At 41.5% G+C, this 24595-nt stretch overlaps 1 protein-coding gene across 3 annotated transcripts in view; it reads left to right on the top strand.

Moving 5' to 3' along the window:
- The first annotated feature begins 1362 nt into the window (after positions 1–1362).
- Positions 1363–24595, top strand: part of tmem108 (transmembrane protein 108) — a 66907-nt gene continuing 43674 nt past the window's right edge. The window contains exons 1-3 of one of the 3 annotated variants that reach the window (XM_034705863.1): positions 19913–19938; positions 20100–20142; positions 22343–22468. In XM_034705863.1, coding sequence (XP_034561754.1) covers positions 20109–20142; positions 22343–22468 — 160 coding nt within the window. In that variant the 5' untranslated portion in view covers positions 19913–19938; positions 20100–20108. Of the gene's footprint in view, positions 1829–19912; positions 19939–20099; positions 20143–22342; positions 22469–24595 lie in introns of those variants that run through there. The other 2 variants (XM_034705865.1, XM_034705864.1) reach the window with 2 other exon arrangements.

Here is a 24595-nt window from a genome sequence, read left to right as displayed (position 1 = left end):
GAGTAAGTTAATTTGCCTTTTTTAATGAACTACTCTGAGGTATGGTTTTTCCATGACTCTGCTTCATTTTATTGGTTTGTTTTGCCCATTATAATGCTCAGTGTTTGGTTATATAGTCAGCTCAAAAGCTATAAAAGTAATTAGGATAAGTTTAAGGACTTTAGGGACTTCTGTAAAGCACAAGAAAAAATGTAGCTATGACTTTGAGGATAACTTATATTCAGTGATTTCATATCCATGTGCCCCACCTGCTCTTAATGCTTCTCTACTAATGTAAGGCAAGGTAAGTTTATTTATGAAGCAGCACTAATACACGGAATAATTCAAAGTGCTTTACAGAGTGAACCACAGGACATCAAGAGCATTAAAAGAAATGTGATGCAGCAAAATGAGACATTCAAATGCAAAATAAATGAGCATAAATGATATAAAAAAAGGAGTAAGAAAGTAAACAAACATAAACATAAACATCTGGTTGTGAGTCTTGATCTGGGGGCTGTCGGGTCATTATCATCTTGTTTTGTTGTTGTCTTGTAAATTATTTTAATGCTTTGTCTTTGTCCTCTTTATCTTGTATTTGTATTGTTATTTTTTGTCTTTCTAAGGTTTTTTTTGTTTATTGTTGATGTCCACTTTGAAAAGTAATAAAATATATATACACCAAATAATAATACAAATAATAATGCTAATAAGATAAATCAATCAATCACCAATCATACTTGGATAGTTTGTCTAAGATGCTTTCAGTCAACAGGTGTGTTGCAGACGTGGGTTATTCCAGCCCACTCCACTGACTCTCAGGTGGTCAATATGTGAGTTTCATTCTTTCTTTATTCAGTCATTCCGCCCCCTGCTCCCTCTGTGAGATACATTTATTTATTTATTTATTTATTTATTTATTTATTTATTTATTTTTTGAACACTTCATTTTTCAAATTTTCAAATTTTCTTTTATAACAAGAACATTAGTATTGCCAACAACAAGTGGTCACGACTTTAAACCAATTACAAATGACAAAAATGACCGAAATTAAATAAATGAGACACAAAGTAATTATGTATAGATATATAGATATGTATACACACATACACAAACAAACAAACAAGCACTTCAGCTGTAAGGTACAACAGGGTACATAAATTACTTGTGTTAGATTTAAAGGAGATCAAGAAAACACAGGTCAGTTGGGAAACAGGGACATTCACATTCTACCACATGATCAGGTCTGAATACCACCCCACAGATATATGTTGCTTTAAGTTGCTGGGGATTGTGAGATAACTTTAAGGTGTCCCTGTGAGTACGACTCCCCGTGCAGGGAGCAAACTCTGCAGCAGTCCTCATTAAAATTCCCTGCCCGTACACTCTCCACGAGATCCCCCCCGTTAGTGGGTGGCACCGACGCCTCTCTAATTGCGCACCACGCACTAACGAGCAAAACACGCATCACCGTTTCATCCACCCGGTGTCCGCTGAAGCACGCTGCTGTCTTCAGTTCGTGTCCCACTATTTACAGCGTCAAGTGTGAGGTATAGGAGAAGGTGTGCGCAGAGTCCCAGAGGTCCGGCGAGGGGTGGCGCCCTAAACGCATCTCATCCATCCAGCGCTTGGACACGCTGCGCCGCCTGCGACCCACAGCGACAAGAGGTCCGCTCCCGCAGTCCGCTGGCTGTGTTTCTAAAGCAGCAGCTCGTGATTGTGACATTTCATCGGTGGGGACTGGGGAAACATGTGCGCCTGGATGGTGTGACACAGCGGCTTTTTTGGGGGGTTCGTTTCTCTCGGATACGCCAAGTACCCGACGTTACGGCGCACCTTGTGTAGTAGGTGAGTACATCAGTTTATTCCTCTACTTCAGATCAGACAGCCCTGCCTCTGCTCTGCACCTGTGGTAGGTTTCATTGGCTGCTCTTGCTATATATATGTCTATTGATTGTGTGAAGCATCCGATGTGTTAAAATCCTCGTTTAGCAGCAGAGACTTCCACACACACATACGCACCCAATCACTGCATCCAACAACGCTGCAAGAAATCCCCAAATACAGTGTGTCCTATTGGATCAGTGCATCATGTAATGTAGTGCAAAGTGTAGAGAGGTGCTGATATCAAGACAGGGACATACTCACTGCAGCTGGTCAGATCTCATAAATCTTCAAGGAAAACCAAATTGTACTCAACAGTAGATGAGGAATTTCTTTTTATAATGATGGCTCCATTTGATGATGTGTTGTGAGGATTCAACAGTCTGTATGAAAGTCCTAAAAAGGAGTATCATGGGTCATTCAGAACATGTGCCCTGAAATGTTTCATTAGACTTTTAGTGATGATGGATTCCTGGAAAGATTAATTGCAAGGATTCCTTGATCTTGCTGGCTGTGGTTCATTTAAAGCAAAGGGTATAGTGTTAGCACTTCACCTCCAAAACAAAGTTTTTGGAAAGAGAGAAACCCATCAATCTTGCAACTTGCAAATCTTTGCCCTAAGTGCCCTTCAAGAGGTTTATTTCATTGTGGCAACAAAGCAGATAATAGGTGAAACTCTCTTAAAATGTGAGACCACCACGAACACACTGGCAACACCAAACACTCCATTGGAGCTTTGTGTTGGAGCACAGTGGGTTCGTATAGAGCTCAGTTTAAAGTGTGTACTAATTGAAGCTGCCGACCACTCTCTCCATTGTGCCAGGAATGTTTGGTTGCCTGTTCTCCACAGAAACCCCCCATTCCTTTGTTAGAAGGGGGGGAACTATCCTCCAGTGCCATGTGTTTGTGTGCAGTGTTTTGGGGGAGGGAGACGGGTCAGCGGGGGGATTGACATCTGTAGCTGACAGCTTCCTCAGGGCAGGCTGACATGCTGTGATACCAAGAATGGGTATTAAGGAACATATGAGTGAAGCACTTAATACTAATGAGGACATTTATTCCTTCGGCGCCATGCTCAGGAACCAGTTTTATGTCCGCAGAGATATCCTGCAGACTCATTTAGAGGTACATAAACTTCATAGATTGATTTTTTTTCCAGCAACTTTTCCCTGAATTAAATTTGTTTGACAGAGTTTTAAGTTCATCTTACATCCAGTAAATATAGAGCAGAAAGTAAATGAGTCACTCCTCCAACTTTTGAGTTATCACTCAAGAGGACCCCAAGTTAACATCTGCACTTCAGCATTATAGGTGCTTCATTTTGCACAGAGCACTGCAGCAGCATCGACATGCCACTCTGCAAGCCCAGTCTCAAATTGACCCTGCTGTGCTCATCATTCATGAGCCAAATTACTCCCTGAGGCCTCTACTGTCCCAAAACAATGGAACAGGGTGATTTAAACCATTAAGTCAGTTTCACATTCAGAATCAGTGATTTGCTTCAAACACACGCAGACTCAGGACATCATGGGGGGGGCTGCTGGCTGAGCTACTGTCAGTGCTTAGTTCCGCTGGTAAACATCTGCATTGTGCTGGTTAAAGAGGACAGATACTATGGTATCATGATCTCTTTACGTTTCACTACAGTTGATTCTCATTAAAACAGAATTCCCATGTTAAGCCTGCTGCCTGCTCCAGCTACACAAATAGAACAAGTTAGCATTACTTGACGTAACTTTAAGCTAGCTGCATTGACTCTTAAAACAGCTGCTTATCAGTTCAGTGACAGAAAAATGACATTGAAACGTTAAGAGGTAGCGACCAATGTTATAACATGAACATTAAAGATATACTCCAAATCTTGATCCACAAGGCAACTGGACTGGTAGAAATTCTTGAAGCGATTCAAGCTTTTTGATTCCGCGCCCTGGATGACTGAGAACCTTCACAGACATTAAAGATATACCCAAAATAATATGATGAATAAGAGGATAGAGTAGGATGATAACTTCGCCTTAGCTGACAGCCTCAGGGGAATCGAACACAATTGAGGAGGGGAGGGAGCAAACAGAATCAGTGGAATAACAGCAGGAGATGAAAAAACAAAAGAACCAGAGTAAGGATATTATGGAGTTTAGAGATCCTCACAGTATCATCTAGACTAATAATAAGTAGATTTTATGTAATTAGCCTATAACAAGACAGTTCAAAGTATAGGTACATGTAAGAGCCTGTTACATCTACCTGTTTTGAGGTTAGGATTACTTTGCAAGGTTTTCACCTGAAGACAAATCTTCAGCAGAACAAAGGTGGGAACTAACTAGTAATGCAGTGAATAAAATAGTCTGACAAAAATTCAGTCTCTCAAATGCTTTGCACTCAGGCTTCTGGGTAGGTACCTAAGCCGATGTAAACTTAAGCTCACCAAATCCTTAATTCTGTTAAATGATGGAACAAAACTTGACTTGAAGTACTGAGTAACATAGCTGCTGGAATGTCTTCATGTCTGGCCAAGTGCTGGTGATTTTGGAAAACCATCGTCTGACTTAAGATTCATCTAGGCTAACGTAGCGGTTTCATTTGGTGCATTGATGCAACTAAAGGGACTGACAATAAAAGCTTTGCATTGAACATTCAAATCTGACTCAGATGTCAACATTCTGAGTCAGGTACAACCCAAGTCAGTGAATGAATCATCAACCATGTAACCCAAGTGTTTTTGTGAAAATAGAATCAGAATCAGAATCAGAATCAGAATCAGAATCAGCTTTATTCGCCAAGTATGCTTGAACACACAAGGAATTTGACTTTAGTAAACTGTGCTCTCTTTGTACAAGGCATAAGAATAAGAATAAGAACTACAATAAAAAATAAAATAAAATATAATAACAATAACCTTAGCTATAAATACAAAGAAACAACAATAGGCTTGACTAATATGTACAGGCTAAAATAATATGATAAAGTGCAGTGGTGAGTAGCAGAGGTAGTTTTTACATTATAAAATAGTAGTTAAATAATACAAAAAATAGAAATATGGAATTCTGGTTGGAAAATTGTTGCATTGTGTATCTACATGTATATTTACAGAGAGTATTTATCTGACAGGTATGACACTGTTATGGTTTAGTGTTCATCAGAGTGACAGCCTGGGGGAAGAAACTGTTCTTATGGCGGGTTGTTTTGGCGCACAGTGATCTGTAGCGCCTGCCGGAGGGGAGGAGTTTGAAGAATTTGTGTCCAGGGTGTGAGGGGTCAGCGGTGATGCTACCTGCCCGTTTCCTGGCCAGGGACCGGTACAAGTCCTGGATGGGGGGTAGGTCGACACCGATGATTTTTTCTGCAGTCCTTATAGTCTGCTGCAGTCTGTGTTTGTCTAGTTTGGTTGCAGAGCCAAACCAGACAGTGAAAGGAAAGTGCACAGAACAGACTGGATGATGGAGTTGTAGAACATGATCAGCAGCTCCTGGGGCAGGTTGAACTTCCTGAGCTGACGCAGGAAGTACATCCTCTGCTGGGCCTTTTTTCTGTTGCAAGTTGTAGTTGCAATAAAGTAATCAATCAGACGACAGGAATGGGAGTGTACAGTCTTTGGATTAATGCTAAAATTAGCCTGCTAGCAACCTATGGTAAGCAGGTAAATCAGTGGGCCAAGCTCATGGTCTAAGTTTACCATCTTTAAATTAACATACAAAATTCAGCTTTTTAGCACTGGAAAGAAAGCACAGCTGAAGGTGATGAGGTAATGTTGTTAGTCTTAATGATGGTTTAGAGAAAAAGTTCAGTGACCCCCAAAGTAGTTAGAATTTATCCTCTGGGGCATCATGAATGTGCGTGCCAAATTTCAAGACAATCTTTCAAGTAGTAGTCTAAGCATTTACAATAAAATGTGCTAGACCAAATATGTTGGAGAGTTCAAAAGGGTTCATCCTCTGAGGGCCATGGCTGTCTACAGGCTACAGAACTACATTAAGATTCTATCAATATGTTTTGGAATATTTAAGTCTAGACTAGAGTTTGACCAGAGTTTTTACTCCCAAGAGCTACTCTGTTAGCACAGATAAATACTTACACACAAAGGGTTTAGCCTCTTAGTGTGAGGATCATTTGGAATCTGATATTTTCAGATTTTGGTGCATTGAGTAGAAGAACATGTGATGATAGACGTTACTTTAGGCTTTGGTAGTATATAAATGGGGATTTTAAAGCAATTAGTGTACAGAAAAATAAATAGCTTAATTGCTCAATAATAACCTTCTGTAAACCCTGATCAGACTTTGTTACAACAGACATCACAGTATGGATAGCTCATGAAGATTTGTGGGTGGTAAATCCCCCCAAAGGCATAAAAGCTCATGAAGTCAAGATAAGCTAGAGGAGAAAGAAAAAAGCTATCATTTTATTTCGCCAAAAGGATTTTCCTGAAAGGTTGTCAGCAACAAATCCTACCAATTCTCTCTGCTTTTGTCTAAACGACAGAGGCAAAAATGCGTGTGTCAGTCATTTCAACACCTTCCTCGGTGAATGGATATCTACTGTCAACATTTGGAAGAATATTCAGAGTTCAGCTGCAGAACAATCTCCACAGCTGCTCTCTTATCACCAGTGTCAGGAAAAGTATACGCTAACACTGACAAACACCCGGAAAATATCAGCTTGTCCCATCCAGGGCAGCAGACCTCCTTATATAAACGTATCAGGGGAAGTTTCAGGAAAAGGGAAAAAATCTGGTCTCTGACTCTGGCAGTAGAAAGTCTGAGTTGATGGGAAACTTTTTGGGAATGCAGCCATGGCAGTGTGAGCGGGTTTCACAGTTGTAAGTAAGCGTCCCTCATGACTGGTAGTGAGTGGTACACCATGAGGTGGAATGCAGCCCTCATGGGCCCCCTCGCGCTACACAGTATGTGCTCAGGATGGACTTTGCACCTTCCTCCATCATGGTGAAAACAAAAGTGGCCGAAACAGGATTTCACCTTTGCAAAGAGAGGAAAAAACACCCTGCCTGTGCTTGCATGTTTCCTTTCCTGTGCTTTTTTTAATGCCACGCCGTATTAAGGAAGGCTCTCAGCTGCTTTCATTAAAGCTGAGAGGGGGCTCGTACACAGGAACCACGGGGGGAGGTAGCACATTGAAAAGAAAGCGAAAAGCCGCTCTATTGAAACCAAGAGGAAAAAAAATAAATTCCCCTCCTTTACCCACTTATGATCCTATCAGTTAAAGAGCGTTCCCATAGGACGAGACGGAGCCTGAGCTGGCTGTGCAGAACTGAAAAACCCTCTTTCAAGCTGTTGACATTTGAAAGGTATTGTACTGCATACAGTAGTATCAGAGCAGGCTGTGTTCACCTGTTGGGGGGTATCAGAGTCTATAGTACACCACCACCATCATGGGGGGCCTCAGGTAAACAAAGCTCTAAGCAGAAGCAACCCCACCTGCCCTGAGCATGCAGAGGCCACAGGAAAAGCAGAGGAGGGGGGGCGGTGGTAATGAATAACTCCCCATTATGATGATTAAAGAGAGCGATTGGCACGGGGAGATAAGACTGCAGTGACCATTCGAGCATGAGGTGTTTACAAGGGGAATTCCTCACATTCCTCTGCTGCAGCCATGCCACTCCGATCTGCATCTCCACCCACTGATGGTCACCCTCTGTGCCAAGAGAGACCTGAGGGGCAAAAAGGGCTCAGTAAGTCCCCCCTCAGGAAGTAGCCCTGTCAATATGTTATGTAAGGTGATTTCTCAGTGTTGCTTTTAGAGATTGTGGGAAGTATTTGATGGAGCTAATACAGCGGGTCGAGGAACATGTGTAGTAGATCTCCAGAGAGTTAAAACGCACAAAAAGGCTCGTTTGTAGCTTGTAGTAGAAAAGGGGGATTTGGAGTTAAGGCTGGAATCAAGGTTTTCCAAACAGTCAAGCTTTGGAAAGGACTGGAGCTTTATTCTTGAGGTTGCCAGTAAAATCTCTCAGGATGGAGATGTTGCTCTTTAATTGGTTCACCACTTTGATTCAGATTAAAAAACCTCAGATGGATTTTGATAAAATTTGTGCTGATATTCATAGTGCCCTGAGGATGAGCCCTTATGACTTAAATCAGGGGCTCCCAAACTTTTCAGCCCGTGACCCCCAAAATATAGGTACCAAAGACTTGCGACCCTCACTGTCCCTCAAAGTGATTTAATGTGGCTTCATTCATTAATTCATTCATGTGGCTGTTTCCTGTGCAATTGAAGGAATTAACCTACTGCTACTGATACTTTTGATAATTAACTGGTCACTAACCCTAAACTAAGGAGTCAAACTCATTACATTTTCTATTTTCAAGGTTTTATTTCAAGTTTAGCTACTGTTTTTGTCGATATCTTTCACTATAAATGAGTAAAATGTACTATTTTTAGATAACTTTTGTCATTCAACTTTTTTTATTGCATTTTTCAGTATTTCTTTGTTCACCGCAAGTAAACAAATTAATACAAAACCAACAAAGAGAAAAAGAAAAAAAATACAGAAAAAAAATACAGAAAAAAAAAAAAAAAACATTTTTAGAAAACTTGAAAAAAAAAACATTCTGTGTCCATTTGTGTCTCACGACCCCCCAGGGGGTCCCGACCAACACTTTGGGAACCCCTGACTTAAATGATCCATGACTTTTCTTCTTTGGTGCAATTTGCCAAGAGGGTTTTCTTAGTTAGTTAAACATCTCATTATGAACTCGATTGACTGGCACAAATGTTAGTAACTTATGTCATTTATGGTACCCAGAGGATGAGCCCAAAACCCTAATAACTGGAAACTGATTCTGTATTTATGTACAGAAGATGAGGGGAGAAATTGCTGTTGTGAATTTTCTAGTTTCATGTTCCAGTTGCATGCAGGATGATGACTATGCATTTAATACATCCCCATACACAGATATCTTGATGTATGCTCACCTTCCAGTCAAGTTGTAATCACGGTCCCTCCACTCTAACATCATCCCAACATTGAATATTGCTTTTTGGAAAGTGAACAATGGAAAATTAAGTCTTTGGTGTTTGTCTTAAGAAACCCCACTTACAACAGGAGCTATAACTGGCTTTTATCCCCTGAGGATATACCCTTTTATAAATAGCTCTTTTTTCATGATTCATACACATGACAGGTTTTAGCTTGTTTATTTTTAAGGCTAATAGTTACTCGGATTTGCATAATTAGAGGCTGAGTCGACTGACAGGTGTGTGCATTGTAACTGCTTGCCAGAGGCCAAAAGACCGCAGGACAATGCTCCATGCCACACAGCTAGCTTAATCAAGGTGTGGATGAAGGACCACCAGATCGCGACCCTGTCATGGCCAGCCCGATCTGCTGACCTGAACCCCATTGAAAACCTCTGGAATGTGATCAAGAGGAAGATGGATGGTCACAAGCCATCAAACAAAGCTGAGCTGCTTGAATTTTTTGCACCATGAGTGGCATAAAGTCACTCAACGACAGCGTGAAAGACCGGTGGAGAGCACGCCAAGACGCAGTATTGAGACAGTATTGAGTGTTGTGTTTGAAAATGAATATTAACTTGTTTTCTTTGCATTATACAAGTGTGAAAACACTGCATCTATGTTGTTATTTTGACCTTTTGTCATTTTCTGCAGATAAATTCTCTAAATTATAATATTTTTATATGGAATTTGGGAGAAATGTTGTCAGTAGTTTATAGAATAAAACAAAACTGTTCATTTTACTCAATCACATACCTATAGATAGTAAAACCAGAGAAACTGACTTTTTTGCAGTGGTCACATGGTCACACTTTGTCTTAACACAGCCTCACAGAGCCACTAGCATGTCCACAGACTATTTATCTTTGCTTAGTTTTCTAATCGTCTAATATACAAGCTTATATAATCAATAATAACTAGGTTTAGTCAGAAGAAAATAGTAGAAATGTCCCCTTAAAGCACCAACAAAGGGCTGCCTTATTGTCAGATATTTAACCTGCTTATGTCAAACTTCAGGATGATCCCTCAGAGCTGCACTATAATACCCGTTGGATTTCGTGGTGTTCAAAGGGTAGGTCACAAACAAGTCCATGAGGCATGGTAGAAAAGCTAGGAGATATCCTCAGCATACTGCAGTAATACTTTAAAATCAAGTAGTAATTGTAGATATATTGAAAGTTGTATTTTGTTGTAAGATAAACACTCAGAAGTTGAAAGTTTTTTTGTGTATTAGGGTCATAAGGCTGAACTAAACTCTTGTCTATTCAACTTTTTTTCTCATTAAAATGGTCTTTAAGTTTTGCAGATTCTTGTCAGACCACAGTTATTTTCCTCCTCCAGTGTTGCTAACATCTAAGAGCTCCTTTAATCCGACAGTGTTGCACCCAATGTGAAAATTGGTCCAGAAAAATGGCAGAATTCTTCTCATTTTTTGTTGCGTGAGAGGTGTCGTGCCCTCAAAAATGACTCACAGGGACTCTTTAGGACACAGAGGTTTTTGTGTTTAAGGATCATTCATCACATTTTTTTAATTCAGCGCAGATGACTGGGTCTAATAGGATTATGAGAGGGCCTGGGGGAGAACAAGTCCTAGGGGGTTACATGTTACCCCTGCAAACCCAGCCCCAAAAGGGGTCATGTGATAGAGGGAGGACAATGCAAGCAGGTGTCAGCCTGATGATTACAGGGTCTCAGGCTAGGCTCACCTATGAGGATTACTCAGGCTTTAATGGACGGTGGGTTGTGACCCCGGCCGGCGAGGAAGCAAATGGCCCTGCTCTCGCCTAGAAAAGTGCTTTCTATCAAGTCAAAGAAGAGAGAAAGAGCTTCAAGTCTCTGGTTTCCTTGGCAACTTCTTCAATCTGGATATTTGTTCTTTCAGCGCAACAACAAAAAGCATAAAGATCTTTTCATTTATACTTTGTGAGAACTTGTCAGCTTTTGGATACAGCAAATTATATTCATATTCTGTCTCCTTTGTTTTTCTCTGGAAGCTTTTGAGCATGCAGTCGGTTAAAAATCAAACCTTGTCTAGCAGCCAGACTCATCTGATAGAGGCTGCAGATTAAAGTGGCACCATATGCCGGGGACTGAAGAGACCCCTCCCCATGGCAGAGCTTATTATCAGACTGCTATGTCACTGTCAGCAGCTAATTGTTGTGGAGGATTGAGGTGAAGGGGGAACAACTCTGTTATTGTGTCTTAAATGCTCGGCCATCTCTGTTTTACCTTGCCAACCAAATTGAAGCATCCTTTCCAAATAAACGAACACACACCCACTGCATTTGTCATCACAGTGCCAAAGCTAGCGTTTAATTTTGTGACTTACTAACCTCCTTCAGGCTGTTTGAGTCCAAGTCAAGGCAGTGCGAATACCAGGAAATGAAGCTCTTGAGTTTATAAAACCGTTGTTTTCTGTCTGTGCCCTGCCTGTGCCGCATATGGCTCATTTCATGGCTGCTGGAGAGCCTGATTGATGGGCTGAGGAGCAGTGGGGCTGGTGTTCCTCATGTGCAGCGCTTGGCAAGGAGAGAGTGAAGCCTTCGGTGAGGTCACATGAGGTAAAAGTGGATATATAGAAGAGGGAGGAAGGAGGAGGTTTCATCAGACTGCGACAGAGTGTTCTCATTTGTGCCAAATTACTCTTCAAGCACGGAAGTTAGTCTCAAAGCGACATTTAAAGCTCTGGGGTTTATGATTTTTTGCAGGGGGTTGTTTGTGGTACAAATCAACAGTACACAGGGGTCAGAACAGCCTTTGTTTGAAGAAGGAGGCTTGAGCACTGACACAGAAGCAAAGCTATGTATCAGTTCTGAGAGGGATTGAAGTAAAATCTACTTCAGACAGCTCTTACCTTTTCCTTTGAACATTTAGAAGTTCTGTATTTCTATGCATGCTGTCTATGTGTCAGCATTTCTGGACAGAGAATTTAGAGGCTAGCTTAGACTAACAAACTTTGTGTGGACATTTCTTTAACAAGCAAACTGAGCTTTGCTGTTTTACACATTAAATGGGGCATATCCTGAAATGAGCTAAGCTAGCTTTTATTACTCAAATAAAGTTGAATATATATTAAAATGAGCTTAGCTATCTGTTATTACTAACATGGAACTGAACATTTCTTTAACAAGCTAACTTAGCTTTGCTGCTCTTAAACTAGGGTTACCACCTTGGATTTGTGAAAAAAAAGGGACACTCCATCAATTGTTTGGGGAGGAGGACTCGGCCACTATTACCAGTTCAGACTGACTAAATGAAAATAAAATTCGGACATAGGACACTGGTAAGCTCTGCCGCTGCAATCTTCTTCTGGTGAACCTTTTCTGGTCCTAAAAGTTGCAATGGCTGCCTGTTTGTTTGTTTGATACCACAGCTTGATGCCTTTTTGTTTTTGCGTGGATTTCCAATTCGTTTTTCTCTTCATATTTTACTGAGATTTTCGCTGGACAAAAGAAGACCTCAGCTTGCTGTCTCTCTTCGGTCAAGCTTCCCTCCCTGCTTGAGCCGCTTTGAGCGCTAGGGCACGTGTGTGTGACATACGTATAGACGGGAAGAAAACAGAGACAATTTTAAATTGCCGCAGAAGCATGGGGGACCTTTCTAGACTACAGAACAAAGGATATCAAATAAGGTTTTTGCATTCCCCAAAAAATGGGACAAATTGTGTGCCGGGAGAGATTTTTATATTGCTGGGACAGCTGGCGAAAAAAGAGAACAATTCTGGGAAAAACGTGACGGGTGGCAACTCTATTTGACACAGTAAATTGAGCATTTGCCTACAATGAGCTAAGCTAGCTGTTATTACTCACATTAAACTGGACATTTCTTAAACAAGCTAGCTTAGCTTTGATGCTTTTACACATTAAACAGAGCATTTTCTTAAACCAGCCAAGCTAGCTGTCATTCACATTAAGCCTTTGTGAAATTAGCTAATGTAGCTGTTATTACTCATGTTAAACTGAGCATTTCTATGATGGGGAAGTAAAACAAGGTAAACAACCACACGGAGCAGCACATCATCTGATTGAGCTTTTCTGTCTGTCACTGTCAGAATCTATGACACTCCCCCTTTCCATTTTCAGTTCTTAAATGCTGTAGTAGTGTACCTCATGGGCCATCTTCAGTTTTTGTCTCCAATCTCTGTAACCTGTCTTAACCAAGCGGCAACCTCCGGTCTAAAAATAGGAGTCCAATGCAGGAGTGCTAAAAACTGCAGTTCATCAAGGATCCATTTGAGGCTCCAGAAGTACCTGAAACCACATACACACCAATTCAAAAAAGGCGATCTTTACAGCAGAAATAAACATGTTTACATCCTGGTACAAAAGACGTGTGTAGTCTGGATAGCTCATTTCTGGATTGGCACACACTGTAGAGGGGCGGAATTTTTTTCTAAAGCGGCAATTTCAAAGATATTAAGATTACAAGTCTTCCAATGAGAGGCACAGCTGACTTGATTGACAGGTGGGAACACTGTAGCTGTTGGCTAGGAGGCTCAAACTCTGCCTCTTTATGTCGCAATCAGCAGCAATGTGGTTGCTGTTGAGCGATTGGCCTCAAAACAGCCCTTCGGAAACAGATGGGTGACGTCACGGATACTACGTCCATATTTTATACAGTCTATGGTCTTAACCTACCCTTCCTTATCGCCACTGTATTTATCTCCACTGTCAACTGTCATCAAATTAACTGGATTTCCTTCTGCCCATTTTTATGATTACTCTGTCCTCTAGAGCTGCATCCCTAGAAACTGCCTGTTCTTCATAACAATGGTCTGCTATTAAGAAATGACAGACTGTTACTATGAACTGTTGCTATGTAATGACCAATCAGAATTAAGTGCTTAACACAGTCCTCCAGAATTACAAGTTAAACACTGTTTGAATAACTCTCTTACCCAACCCACTTCAAACTGTGTGAACTATCCCTTTAGGAACTCCACATGACAGGTAGATTGTAGAGCAGAGTTGATACAGCATGATCCTGATGTCTTCTTTTGAAAAGGTGTCTTGGGAGCTGACATTTCATCATACTCATTGCATTAACCAGCTCAGGGAGGATTCCTCAAATATGAAACTCTCTGTGCCTGTCACCCCCAATTAGAGAGCATTTTGTATGGTTTTTGCTCCCTTTCTCCTCCTCCTCCTCCTCCTTCCTCTTCTCGCTCTCCAGTCTGAGAGATTCGTGGCCTCAGGGGGGTGAAAAGCTGTCTAGTAATCTGAGAAAGAATTAATTCTGAATAAGATGGAGAGAAGCGGTGGCAAATTAATTTACAGACTCAGAGCAGCATTTAAAAGAAAACTGCTAAATGACACGGTGGGATTTCGCCTGGTTTGTTTGTGTGTGCGTTTGTAGATGTGTTTGTGGCGCTGGTATTGGTGGCAAGGGATGGTGGTTTCATGGCAGCCACATCACCATGGAGACAGGACATTGATGCTGGAGTGAGTACAGTTTTGGCAGCTGAAAGAAACAACATGGCAACAAAAAACACACACAAAAATGGGCAGACGTTGCTGGGAATATGAATGCCCTTCTCCGTCTTTCAAACTTCACTGTCTTCACACTTTCACATTGTTCTGCCCCTGAGCCGCTGAACCACCAAATCCATGTTCACACCCAGATTTTCTCATATGTACTCAGAGAGGGGGCACTCTTGTGGACGATAGGCACCACGAGCCAAATGAAACTGCTGCTGAAGCTGCTGTTAGACTCCTCCTCCCCCTTCCTCCCTCCCTGAAGAGATGAGTGTCCTTTTGGGAGAAGAGATGACTTGACGTTTTGGCTTTGTCAGAAGCTGCAAATAAATTGGACACAGTGGTCACTGCGCAGGCTGTTTGTGCTTTAAAAACACTGCGGCTCTCTGTAGTAGTATACGAGGTGTCAAATGTGCTGATGTAACTGCACCGAGTTTCTCCCTCCCTCTGCGATGTAACAGGATTTTCTGCATCTGGTTCTGTTGGATTTATTAAATCGTCATTGTTTTCACACACATTTGAACACTTAAAGAACCACAACACTGTGTTTGAAAATCTGACCTCTCAGAAGCAATTATCTTTGAAGATATAATTTGGTGCTTTCAGACTAAATCCTATGAGTTAGATGACAAAGTAAATGCTGCTTTTATGTCTGTCAGTTGCTGGGTTAAAGCTTGGTTAATTAGCCTAGCTGAGCATAGAGACTTAAAGCAGGGGGAAACAGTTAAGGCAGATTTATACAAGTCTGCATCTCCCCTACGCAGCAGGGGCTGACGCGGACTTGTGCGTGGATGTGTCCGTGCCGCACAGCAATTCTCAGCCGAAACACTTGAGGGCAGTACGGTCTCTCTGATAGTCGGTCGCCTGCTTCCGGCCCCGCTACGATCTCTGTTTACTTTTCCACAGCGATTCAGAGCGTGTTAAGTTAATCTACAGCAGCTACATGTTGCTGTTTATCATGCAGACACGATTACATGAAGAATAAAGAGGAAGAGAGGAAATACACAGCCGATGTGCGGCCGATGTCCATATCCCGGAAGTGCTGTAAATGCCTGAAAAACAAGCCGTCGCGCCGACCAATCACAAGGGTTTGCAGTCCGCGACGATTCTACGCGTAGTTACATTCTCGAGGAGGTGCACCTCAGCTACGTGCGTAGACGTCTGCTTAGGTACGGGAGCTTAGCGGAATCGATGCAGAAGTATAAATCAGCCTTTAGCCTGTGTTGCGTGACTATCAAAAAAACTTAATTAGTCACAGAGAGGGGAATTCAGGGATCTGTCTGACGCGCTGACTCCAAGGGAGGAAACATGAAGCCATTACTGCAATTCGAGGGTGTTTATTTGACCTTCTTGATAAACATACTTTCAAACGTGTAATTCATGAATATAGACTTGCAGAATTCTACTATGTGGTGGTAAAAAGCTTTAGCGGTCAACAGAAATATCAGCACCCTGCCTCCTCTCTCCCTGCACCAGGCAAACGGATTCACAGGCAGTGCAGGTGATATTCATTAGGCAATCAATGCACTGCAAGTCAATCAGTGCATTTCTCCTCATCTGGCTTTGCTTTTGTTGGTTTCGTAGCCCCTTTTACATTTCCTGTTCAGGAGGGCTGTTATGCCTTGCCACCATTTAAAACACACAGGTGTAATGGTAAGGTGAAGTCGTCCTGCCTCTGAGCTGGTATCAGAGATAGTAGAGGTGTAACAGAGAGGTAATGTTGCCGTCTTTGGGCGTGTGTGTGTATCAGTACAGTAGCTTGCACTGTTTGGTTCACATGTGCCTTTGGTGCCTCCATAACACTGGGACAAGCTATGACATAATTCTGTTCAACTTTTAAAGAACTTAACAATTACGTTAACGTTAAAACCTGTTGAAAGTCCGACAACAAGCTGCTGTTGCTGCTTGAGCCAAAAGATAATCCTAGTTCTCAGCACATACCCACAGCCCTCGTTGTCTCCCCAAACAGGGTGAACTTTGCCAAGTGGGCCCTCTTCATGTGTTTTAGGTTAGTTGATGTAGTGTCACTGTGACCCTTTAAAAGCACAGTCTTGGACAGACAGCCTGCAATCGTGAAGTAACTTTTCTCCGTCTCTGGACTTGAAAACAAAGTATCGGTCCAGGTGGAGCCATGGGTTCTCTTGTTCATACTCCTGGGAAGACTCAAAGGCCATTTACTAACAACAGGTTCAGTCTGTGGTCTTGTTTCTTCAGGGAGTCTGGAACAAATGAGGTCAGCTGACTTAAATTGGTGGCTTTTGTTGGCAGGAAATAAAGTCAGGTAACGTGAAAATGGCGTTGCGGGTTACAGGCAGATCCACCCACAGTACAAAATTGGTTTGAAATCATCAGAGAAATTAATGAAATGGAAGAAAAGACTTTCCTGCTAAGATTAAGAAAAGATTTGTACATTACAAGGTTGGAAAAATGGACATTATATTTTTTGGAATAGAGGATGTGTGTGGTGGCTGCTCCCCTTCTTACTGTTATATGACTGTGGAACTTATCAAAAACTGTGAATATTACAAAGGTTTTTTTGTTTCCTCTGTCTTTTTTTGTGCTTAAATTGAAAAAATGGAAATAAAATCCAAGTGATTAAAAAAAGAAAATGGCGTTGCGACGGAAGTTAAAGCTTTTGACAATATTTTCCAACTAACGTCCATGTTTAATGTCAATTTTAAAAAGTAATGCAGATAATTAACGATTGAGGGACTTGTGCATGGCTCTGACTGTAAGGCAAAGTAAAAACCTGTATGACACCAACACCAACAGCACACTGTTGTGGGGTTCATTTTAAAACTACGAAGGCATGGTGACATCAGAGCTTCATTACAGGACTGCAGTGGAATATTTATGTGAAAAGCTGGTGACTCAACGGACAACAAATGTGCCTAAAAAATAGCTCTGTCAGAAATGTAGGAAAAAGTTGACCCGTGGATCTGCTGACAGCGCAGCCGAACACTTTTCAGTGAGATAGAATTCAAAGCAGTGCATTATTAAAAAACGAATACTAAAGAAAACGGTCAATACTGTAAAGGCTGATTTATACTTGTGCGTCGCCCCTACGCAGCAGGGGCTGACGCAGACATGAGCACCACATACTTGTGCGTCGGTGTGTCTGTGTCGCGCAGCAATTCTCCGCCGAAACGCCTGAGGGCAGTGCGGTCTCTCTGATAGCCGGCCGCCTGCTTCCGGTCCCGCTACGATCTCTGTTTACTTTTCCACATTGATTCAGAGCGTGTCATGTTAATCTACAGCTGATACATGTTGCTGTTTATCATACAGACATGATTACATGAAGAATAGAGAGGAGGAGATAAAATTCACGGCCGATGTGCGGCCGATGTCCGGGATCCTGGAAGTGCTGTAAATGCGGGAAAGACAAAGCCGCCGAGTGGACCAATCACATAGCTTGCGGTCCACGTCGGCTCTACGGGGAGTTACATTTTGGAGGAGGTGCACGTCAGCTACGTGCGTAGGCCTCGGCGTAGGTACGGGAGCTACGCAGACCCCCGGCGTAGGCTACGCCGTTGATTCAACGCAGAAGTATAAATCAACCTTAATCTGACACAAAAATACTGAATCTGGCATCACATACTGTCCTCCGTCAGAAACAATAAAACACACAGGATAATTACAGGCTGAGGATACAGAACAGAAAAAGATGTGCTAACAGAAAGTTTCAAAAATGTTGCATGGCAATGTGAAAATTATACTACTTACTATTACACCAGGCGTACTGGATGTGACAATCAAGTTCTGATCATTAAATAGATTGCAAATATATCTTTTACAAGGTTTCAGTTCAAACAGCAGAAGAATACAAACTTAAATGAACGGGACATAAAACATGATTACACAGTTTGCAAATGAGTTTGTGATTTATAGCAAAGATGCTACGTTGTGCAAAACCACAGGAATGGTCCTTAAAGTTGTGATTCATGAAGAGTTGTGTTGTATGCGGTGTAAAAGTCATCTTTTGTACAAACTAACACCACAGCAGCTCTTAAAATAATATCAGTGTGGTTTGGCCTGCTCCCCTGTTTTCCCCCCGGGCACTCGTTTCATTCTTCACTTATCCACTAATAATAGATCCTGCTGCTCATCCCACTGTATTGTCCCAGGTCTAACACGACAGAGGAGAGAGGCCGCAGAGTGATGGAGAGAGAGACACCTGCACGTTCTCTCCCAGCCAGTCATGATTCCCCCCGGGGGCCGAGCTTTTGACATTTAACTACCAGAGCTGTAAACAGGCCGCTGGAATGCCATTGACATTCATTTTGTCTGGAGCAGTTTCTTTTCTTTACACTGGGTGGATTTTATGTCCTTGTAGCTTCATCTGAAGACATCATGCGTGCCTCTATCTTTTTAAAACTAAATGCAAAGAAATACCAAGTTGGATGTTTATTTCTTTGATACAGAGCTAAAATGATTCGACTGAAAACTGAACTTGTGAAAATCAATAATTCTTTGAAGCATATTGAAAAGATTTTTTCCCTTTGTTTGTTCCCAAAAAGCAATTTTACTTAATATTGTGCAACTATATAGTGCTATAAATACTATAGAGGAAAAACAACCCACCAAAGTAATTGATAATCGATCATTAAATTTTTTTAAGCGACTTTCAAAGGAACAGCCCCCATATATTTGTTTTCACTTTGAAAAGTTAATTTTTAGTGTTTGTCTTTGCTATTTGTGCTTTTATTTATCACCCAATGTGTTTTATCTAAAGTTGATGTGTGGTTCAAATTTTAATTGAGAACCAAAGACAACACCTAGATATTTGAACTCATTTAGTTTCTGTAATTCCTTCTGATCAATAGTTATCTTATAATCATTGCAACCTTAGAGAAAAGCACATGGAAACAGTGTTTTGCACAGTTTAGAGTTAAGAAGTTATTTTGTAGCCACAGTGAGACACCGACCAATTGCAAATTCAAAGAATCTGCAGCTATTTGTGGGGTCTTTGGTGATACCTGGATAGATTGCGCCATCAGCGTACATCTGGCTGCAAACGTCTCTACAGGTAAAATGGCTGTGGCCCCAGAATGGAGCCTTGTGGCTCACCGAAATTACAGTTTCAAAGGCATGACATTGAACTATTTATTTTAACACATTGCTTTTGATTCCAGATATTAAGTAATCCAGAGGAGAGCCTTTATGGAGAGGTTCAGCTTTTGAGTTTATTTCAAAGTGTAATGAATGAATAATTCATATACTGCTTAAATTATTTTACAGAAAACACATATCCATGTTTTTTGAAACAAATTTTCATTTTAATCTGTTTTCAAAGTCACATTGCCCAGGCTTTTTCCTGTTTCTGCTGTTGAAAAGTAACATTTTGCAGCTTTTTTCTTTGTTGTTTACAATTTAGAAATGCATAATTTCCCAGGTCATGATAAATGGAACCTTTGTGCAGTGTTCTTACTGAGCACAGCAATCATTGGCTTCATGTCGCTCATTAATTACCTGTTTGATAGGAGAACAAAAGGGGTGTATCATCTGTGGTTTATCACTTAATCATCGACTCTATGAACTTCACCATTAAAATCCCCTTCATCCTCTGCTCCTCTTTTATGCCCAATCTCCACCCTACCATGGTGTCAAACCACCCCTTCATCCATAACGGTAAACACTGCTGACTCCATGTGTGTGTGTGTGTGTGTGTGTGTGTGTGTGTGTGTGTGTGTGTGTGAGAGAGAGAGAGAGCATGTGTGGTGTCACACATCTCGTCCAAACCATGCTGAGTCTGGCTTATTCCTCTGCTGTTTACCTATTCATTAATTCAGGTATGACTGATGGCACAGGCAAACCAAAGACCTCCATCCTCTGGTAATTAAACGTCTGTTGGTGAGACATTTTTCTCCTGGAGAGCATTTTAAAAACTGAGACACACACACACACACACACACACACACACACACACACACACACACACACACACACACACACACACACACACACACACACACACACACACACACACACACACACACACTCACAAACACAAATAATCTTTATATAGACATGGTGCCAGTGGGTGTCCCAGCTAGCTTTGTTAATTAGTGTGCCGAGTAGTTGCACTGATTGCTTCATTATTTCTCCAATAGTCATCTGTTGGAGATATTTTTGATGGATGTTGCATGTTTGACAGTAATCCATGCAAAACTCCTTCTGCAAACTTCAAAGCTACCTCACCCCTATAGGAACAATATTATATACTATATGCAGGGTTTGAAATTCCTCAGACGAGCTTACACTCTCATCTGTCCTGATCCTCTTGCAGTAGACTTGCACAATAGTACACTCAAACTCAATACAAATAACCTTTACAATGCAGTGCCTTGATATTAATCCTCTTAAAATACTGTTTGCTGAAATTGAAGACTGTCGTGAAAGAGAGGTGTCTGTTTTATTGGAAACTGACTCAGAATAGTTATCTCAATCTCAAATTATTCAGTCTGCTGTGTTTGAGTATTGTTGACTATCTGGCCCACTAGAATCGAGAAGGGTTATATTTGTACACTTTCAGCTGTAAGTGGCTGTTTCTCATTGATGCTTTACGGTTACACAATTTTAAGTTAATGTATTTGAAACTAAAATTATTTCAAGGTGGTAAATGATCTCAGGAGAAAAGTTACCTCATGTAACTGTGCTTTAAATTCAAGTTATTATTTTTTGAGTCAGGAAATTAACAAACAATGTAATTGTTGTGTGTTACTATGAGTCATTTATAGCCTCTGAAGCAGCATGGATTGTACTTGTAGATGGCTAATACACTGTTAAGTAGCATGCTAAGTTAGAAAAACCAAACATGATAAACAATACATTTTATAAATTCCTTTTTTTTTTTTGCTTCGTCATTTTGATCATGTTAGCATCTAGCTCTAAGCACTCCTGTGTCTCGAACAGCTGCTAACATTGTTATTTATTCTTTCAATACATAATGTAAAACCTTTTTCAGTCCCAAAATCCTGGTGGCCCTGAGGAAATGCTACATTACAGAAAGTCATAAATCATTATTATATACTAATATCCTATCATTATAGCATATATGCTTAAAAACCTTCAGGTAGCATTCTAAGCTTTTATATATGTTTTATAATAAGTGATTTTTTTATATTTATTTATATTTAATACGCTTTTTTACATGTAGTTGCCTTCTGCTTTGTCCTCCTTTTCAATAAGCACTAATGTATCTCATTCATGACTAGCTGTGTTTCTGGTAACAACACCAGCACCACAGGGCTCTGTCTGCTTTGTGAGATGAATCCAGGTAATAAGTCACATCTCTGCCCTTCTGACACCTCTTCTACTGGAAGTGTACTCCCACTGGACTGGCCTCAGTTGGATCTCACTTACAAATGTCAACCCTGTCAGGTCCCCTTGCTGTCATATCTACTGTCATCTCCAGGTAAACATCGGACCTCAGGGCTGCAGGGAGCAAGAGCTCAGGTCACTGCGGCCATCGACGCTCCTTTTCCATCAAGGTTTACGCTTTAAGCTCGTCTCTGCAGCTCTTCCTCTCCACTTCTTGCTGCTGTGGAGGCTGACAAGCAAAGGTCACTCTTGTCTCTGGTGGACGACTTAAAGCTCCATCACTCAAAAAATGAATCGCAAACTTTCAAGAGTTGTTTGTTGTGTGTGTGTGTGCCTCAGCACATGTAATTCAGCCCTCGTATAATTGGCTTATTAGGCCTTTAGACTGTTTGGAGAATTGCTCATCCATGTGTGAATTCTCAAGTTGAAGGCCAATCGTCCTTGTCATGTTTTGGTGGAGTGCGTTTGCCTTCGTCTGTCAGCCTAAATCTCATGGAGAAGCCTAATTGATGCGTGTGTGTGTGTGTGTGTGTGTGTGTGTGTGTGTGTGTGTGCGTACAGCGAGCCAGACACACTCAGGACTAGCAGCTCTTGGAGTTAATCCGTCTCACTAATAGCGAGGGGGGGAGGTGGAGTAGAGAGGGTGAGGACGAGGAGGAGGAGGAGGAGGAGGAGAGAGGAGAACAATACAAATCTCTCCCTCTGTCTCCAGACACACGTGGTCATCGCCCGGCGGGAAAACTCTGGACCTTGGATGTTCTCTGCGGATGTGGCTCCTTTCGTTCTCTCGTCCCAGCTGGCTCTCAGCGCTCTCTGCTGCACCGCTCAAGGAAACGAGGTACAATGCACCCCCCTCCCCTCCGGAAAAACATCCCTCTCCACCGCTTTTCGTTCCTGCCATTGTCACTGAGACAAGAGGCTGCGTCAGGAGGTAAAATTAGGGATGTGTTTGTGGAGTGAGGAACTTCCTGCACTCTCTGAGGTGTGTGCATCACTTTAGTGGAATGCAGTAGCAGCCCATGAACTGAGGCAGGAAGTGTTGAGACAAAGTGGACTCCATGTTTTTGCCTCTGTCTCAGAATTGCTGTGACCAACTTATGGACATTCCTGAATGCGCCAAAGACCTTTGTTTCCTGTCCTGATCTGGACGTGGCTCCTGTGTGAATCAACGATACTCTCAGTCAGACTATCTGATCATTTGTCTGCAGGAAAGAGGGAATTCCTCTGCTTATTTGTCACATTTTTGTGCCATTACATCTTGAAATGCAAACAAGAGGATTGTTCTGGAACAAAAGAGTTTCCTTAGTGAGTTATTTCCTTTAATGGTTACCTCACTTCCTTTTTTCTGTAGTTGCATTTGTCTCTGGATTGTCAGAAAAACAAATTTTCCTGCGCAATTGTTGGTTCTTTCCCTCTGAGGTCAAGCACATTTTTCTTGGACTCCCATAAGTAACATATATTTTGAGTCAACAAAAGAGTGATGTGCCCTTCTCATGTTGCTCATTAGAAAGGTTTTTAGTTGCCTGAAGAGGAAAAGCTCTACTATATTTGAGCACAAAGTTCATTCTTGGCCTCGGGATCAATAAGTTCGGCACAAATAGGAACTCACAAGCTTTCTGTTTGGCACATCTCAGTCTTCACTGGCAATGACACTCATGAACCGATCTTGAATAATTTGGTCAAATATCCATAACGAGACGTCTGTTTTTGTTGTCCTTTGTCCAATCTTGCAAATCATCTCATGACCCATTTTGACGACACAACAGGGGGTCCCCACCCCCCAGTTCGGGAAGCACAAATGCATTACTCTGTTTAATTTTTGCAGCATCCTTAGCTTTTATAATGATAAAATGATTGACTCATCAGAGACTTCACACCGCACGGGTGTGATTCAGACCCCTCGGTTTGTTTTTGCTTTCAAGCAGCCGCATGTTGAAATCAGCACATTGTCCTCCTCTCTCACATCTGTTGTGTTGATGTGAAGGGATTAAGCTTGTTTGTGGTATTATGCTATCTATGTTTGCTGAAATCCTTAACGTCTTATTTTGCATTAGGTAGACCCTGGAAGAGCGCACGCTTAGAGGGAACAACAATGAGTTTGTCATCTTGCATTATTCCCCCTTTAATCTAGTTTAAAGGAAAAAATAAGAAATAATAAAGTAGCTTTAGGTGTTCATGCATGACACTTTGTTTGCTGAAAAGATTGCAGCTCAACTACAAACTGCATCCATCTTTAATATGCATAATTTCTTTCGAGTTTGTCTGCATTTGAGGGCATTAAACCTTTCCCATGCATGAGAAACTGTCTGTTGATGTCAGTTTTGAGACCGCTAACTCCCTGCAGCTCAGATACATATTTCACATGATAGACTTTAAAGACTTTGTCTAACGGTCCGGCTCAGTTTAAGGTTGCAGCTGTTATGCTGCAGTGCACTAACAATGCTTTCACTTTCAGATGTTTTAACATATTGAGAAAAGCCTGTGCATGTGTTGTTGTTCTCTGAATAGGTGTTACTGGCTTGCTTTAACGATTTACCTGCTCTGTAAGAGGCATTAAGGTGCGTTCAGGGACGCCGCGTGTTAACTGAGCTGCTGGACGGATGGAGAATGGATTGTGGCTGACAGCACCCCTGGCGTTGCAGCGCTACTGCTGTGTCATGCTATTTTGCCATGGTGTTGGCTTGTCCCTTTGTCTCAATTTAAAGCCCCTCAGAGAGGTGTTTGCTTTTATTGGATATTTGGAGCTAAAAATAGCTTTTCCCTCAGTAATCAGGGCAGGAGACAGATTGAATAGTGAGATGTGATAAGATGGGAAGTCCCATGAAAGTTGGAAGTTGTCAAACCTTAACCTTGATTTGTATAATGAAACAAAGCATGTTCATGAAACTCACATTTTCTGCAGCCTTGCCTTACAAACTGAATCCTTAATGATGATCTAAATGATGACATCATTTGGAGATCAATG

Source organism: Notolabrus celidotus, chromosome 17 (assembly GCF_009762535.1).
Source record: "Notolabrus celidotus isolate fNotCel1 chromosome 17, fNotCel1.pri, whole genome shotgun sequence".
Classification (NCBI taxonomy): Eukaryota; Metazoa; Chordata; class Actinopteri; order Labriformes; family Labridae; genus Notolabrus; species Notolabrus celidotus.
This window is presented reverse-complemented; position numbering and strand designations above follow the sequence as displayed.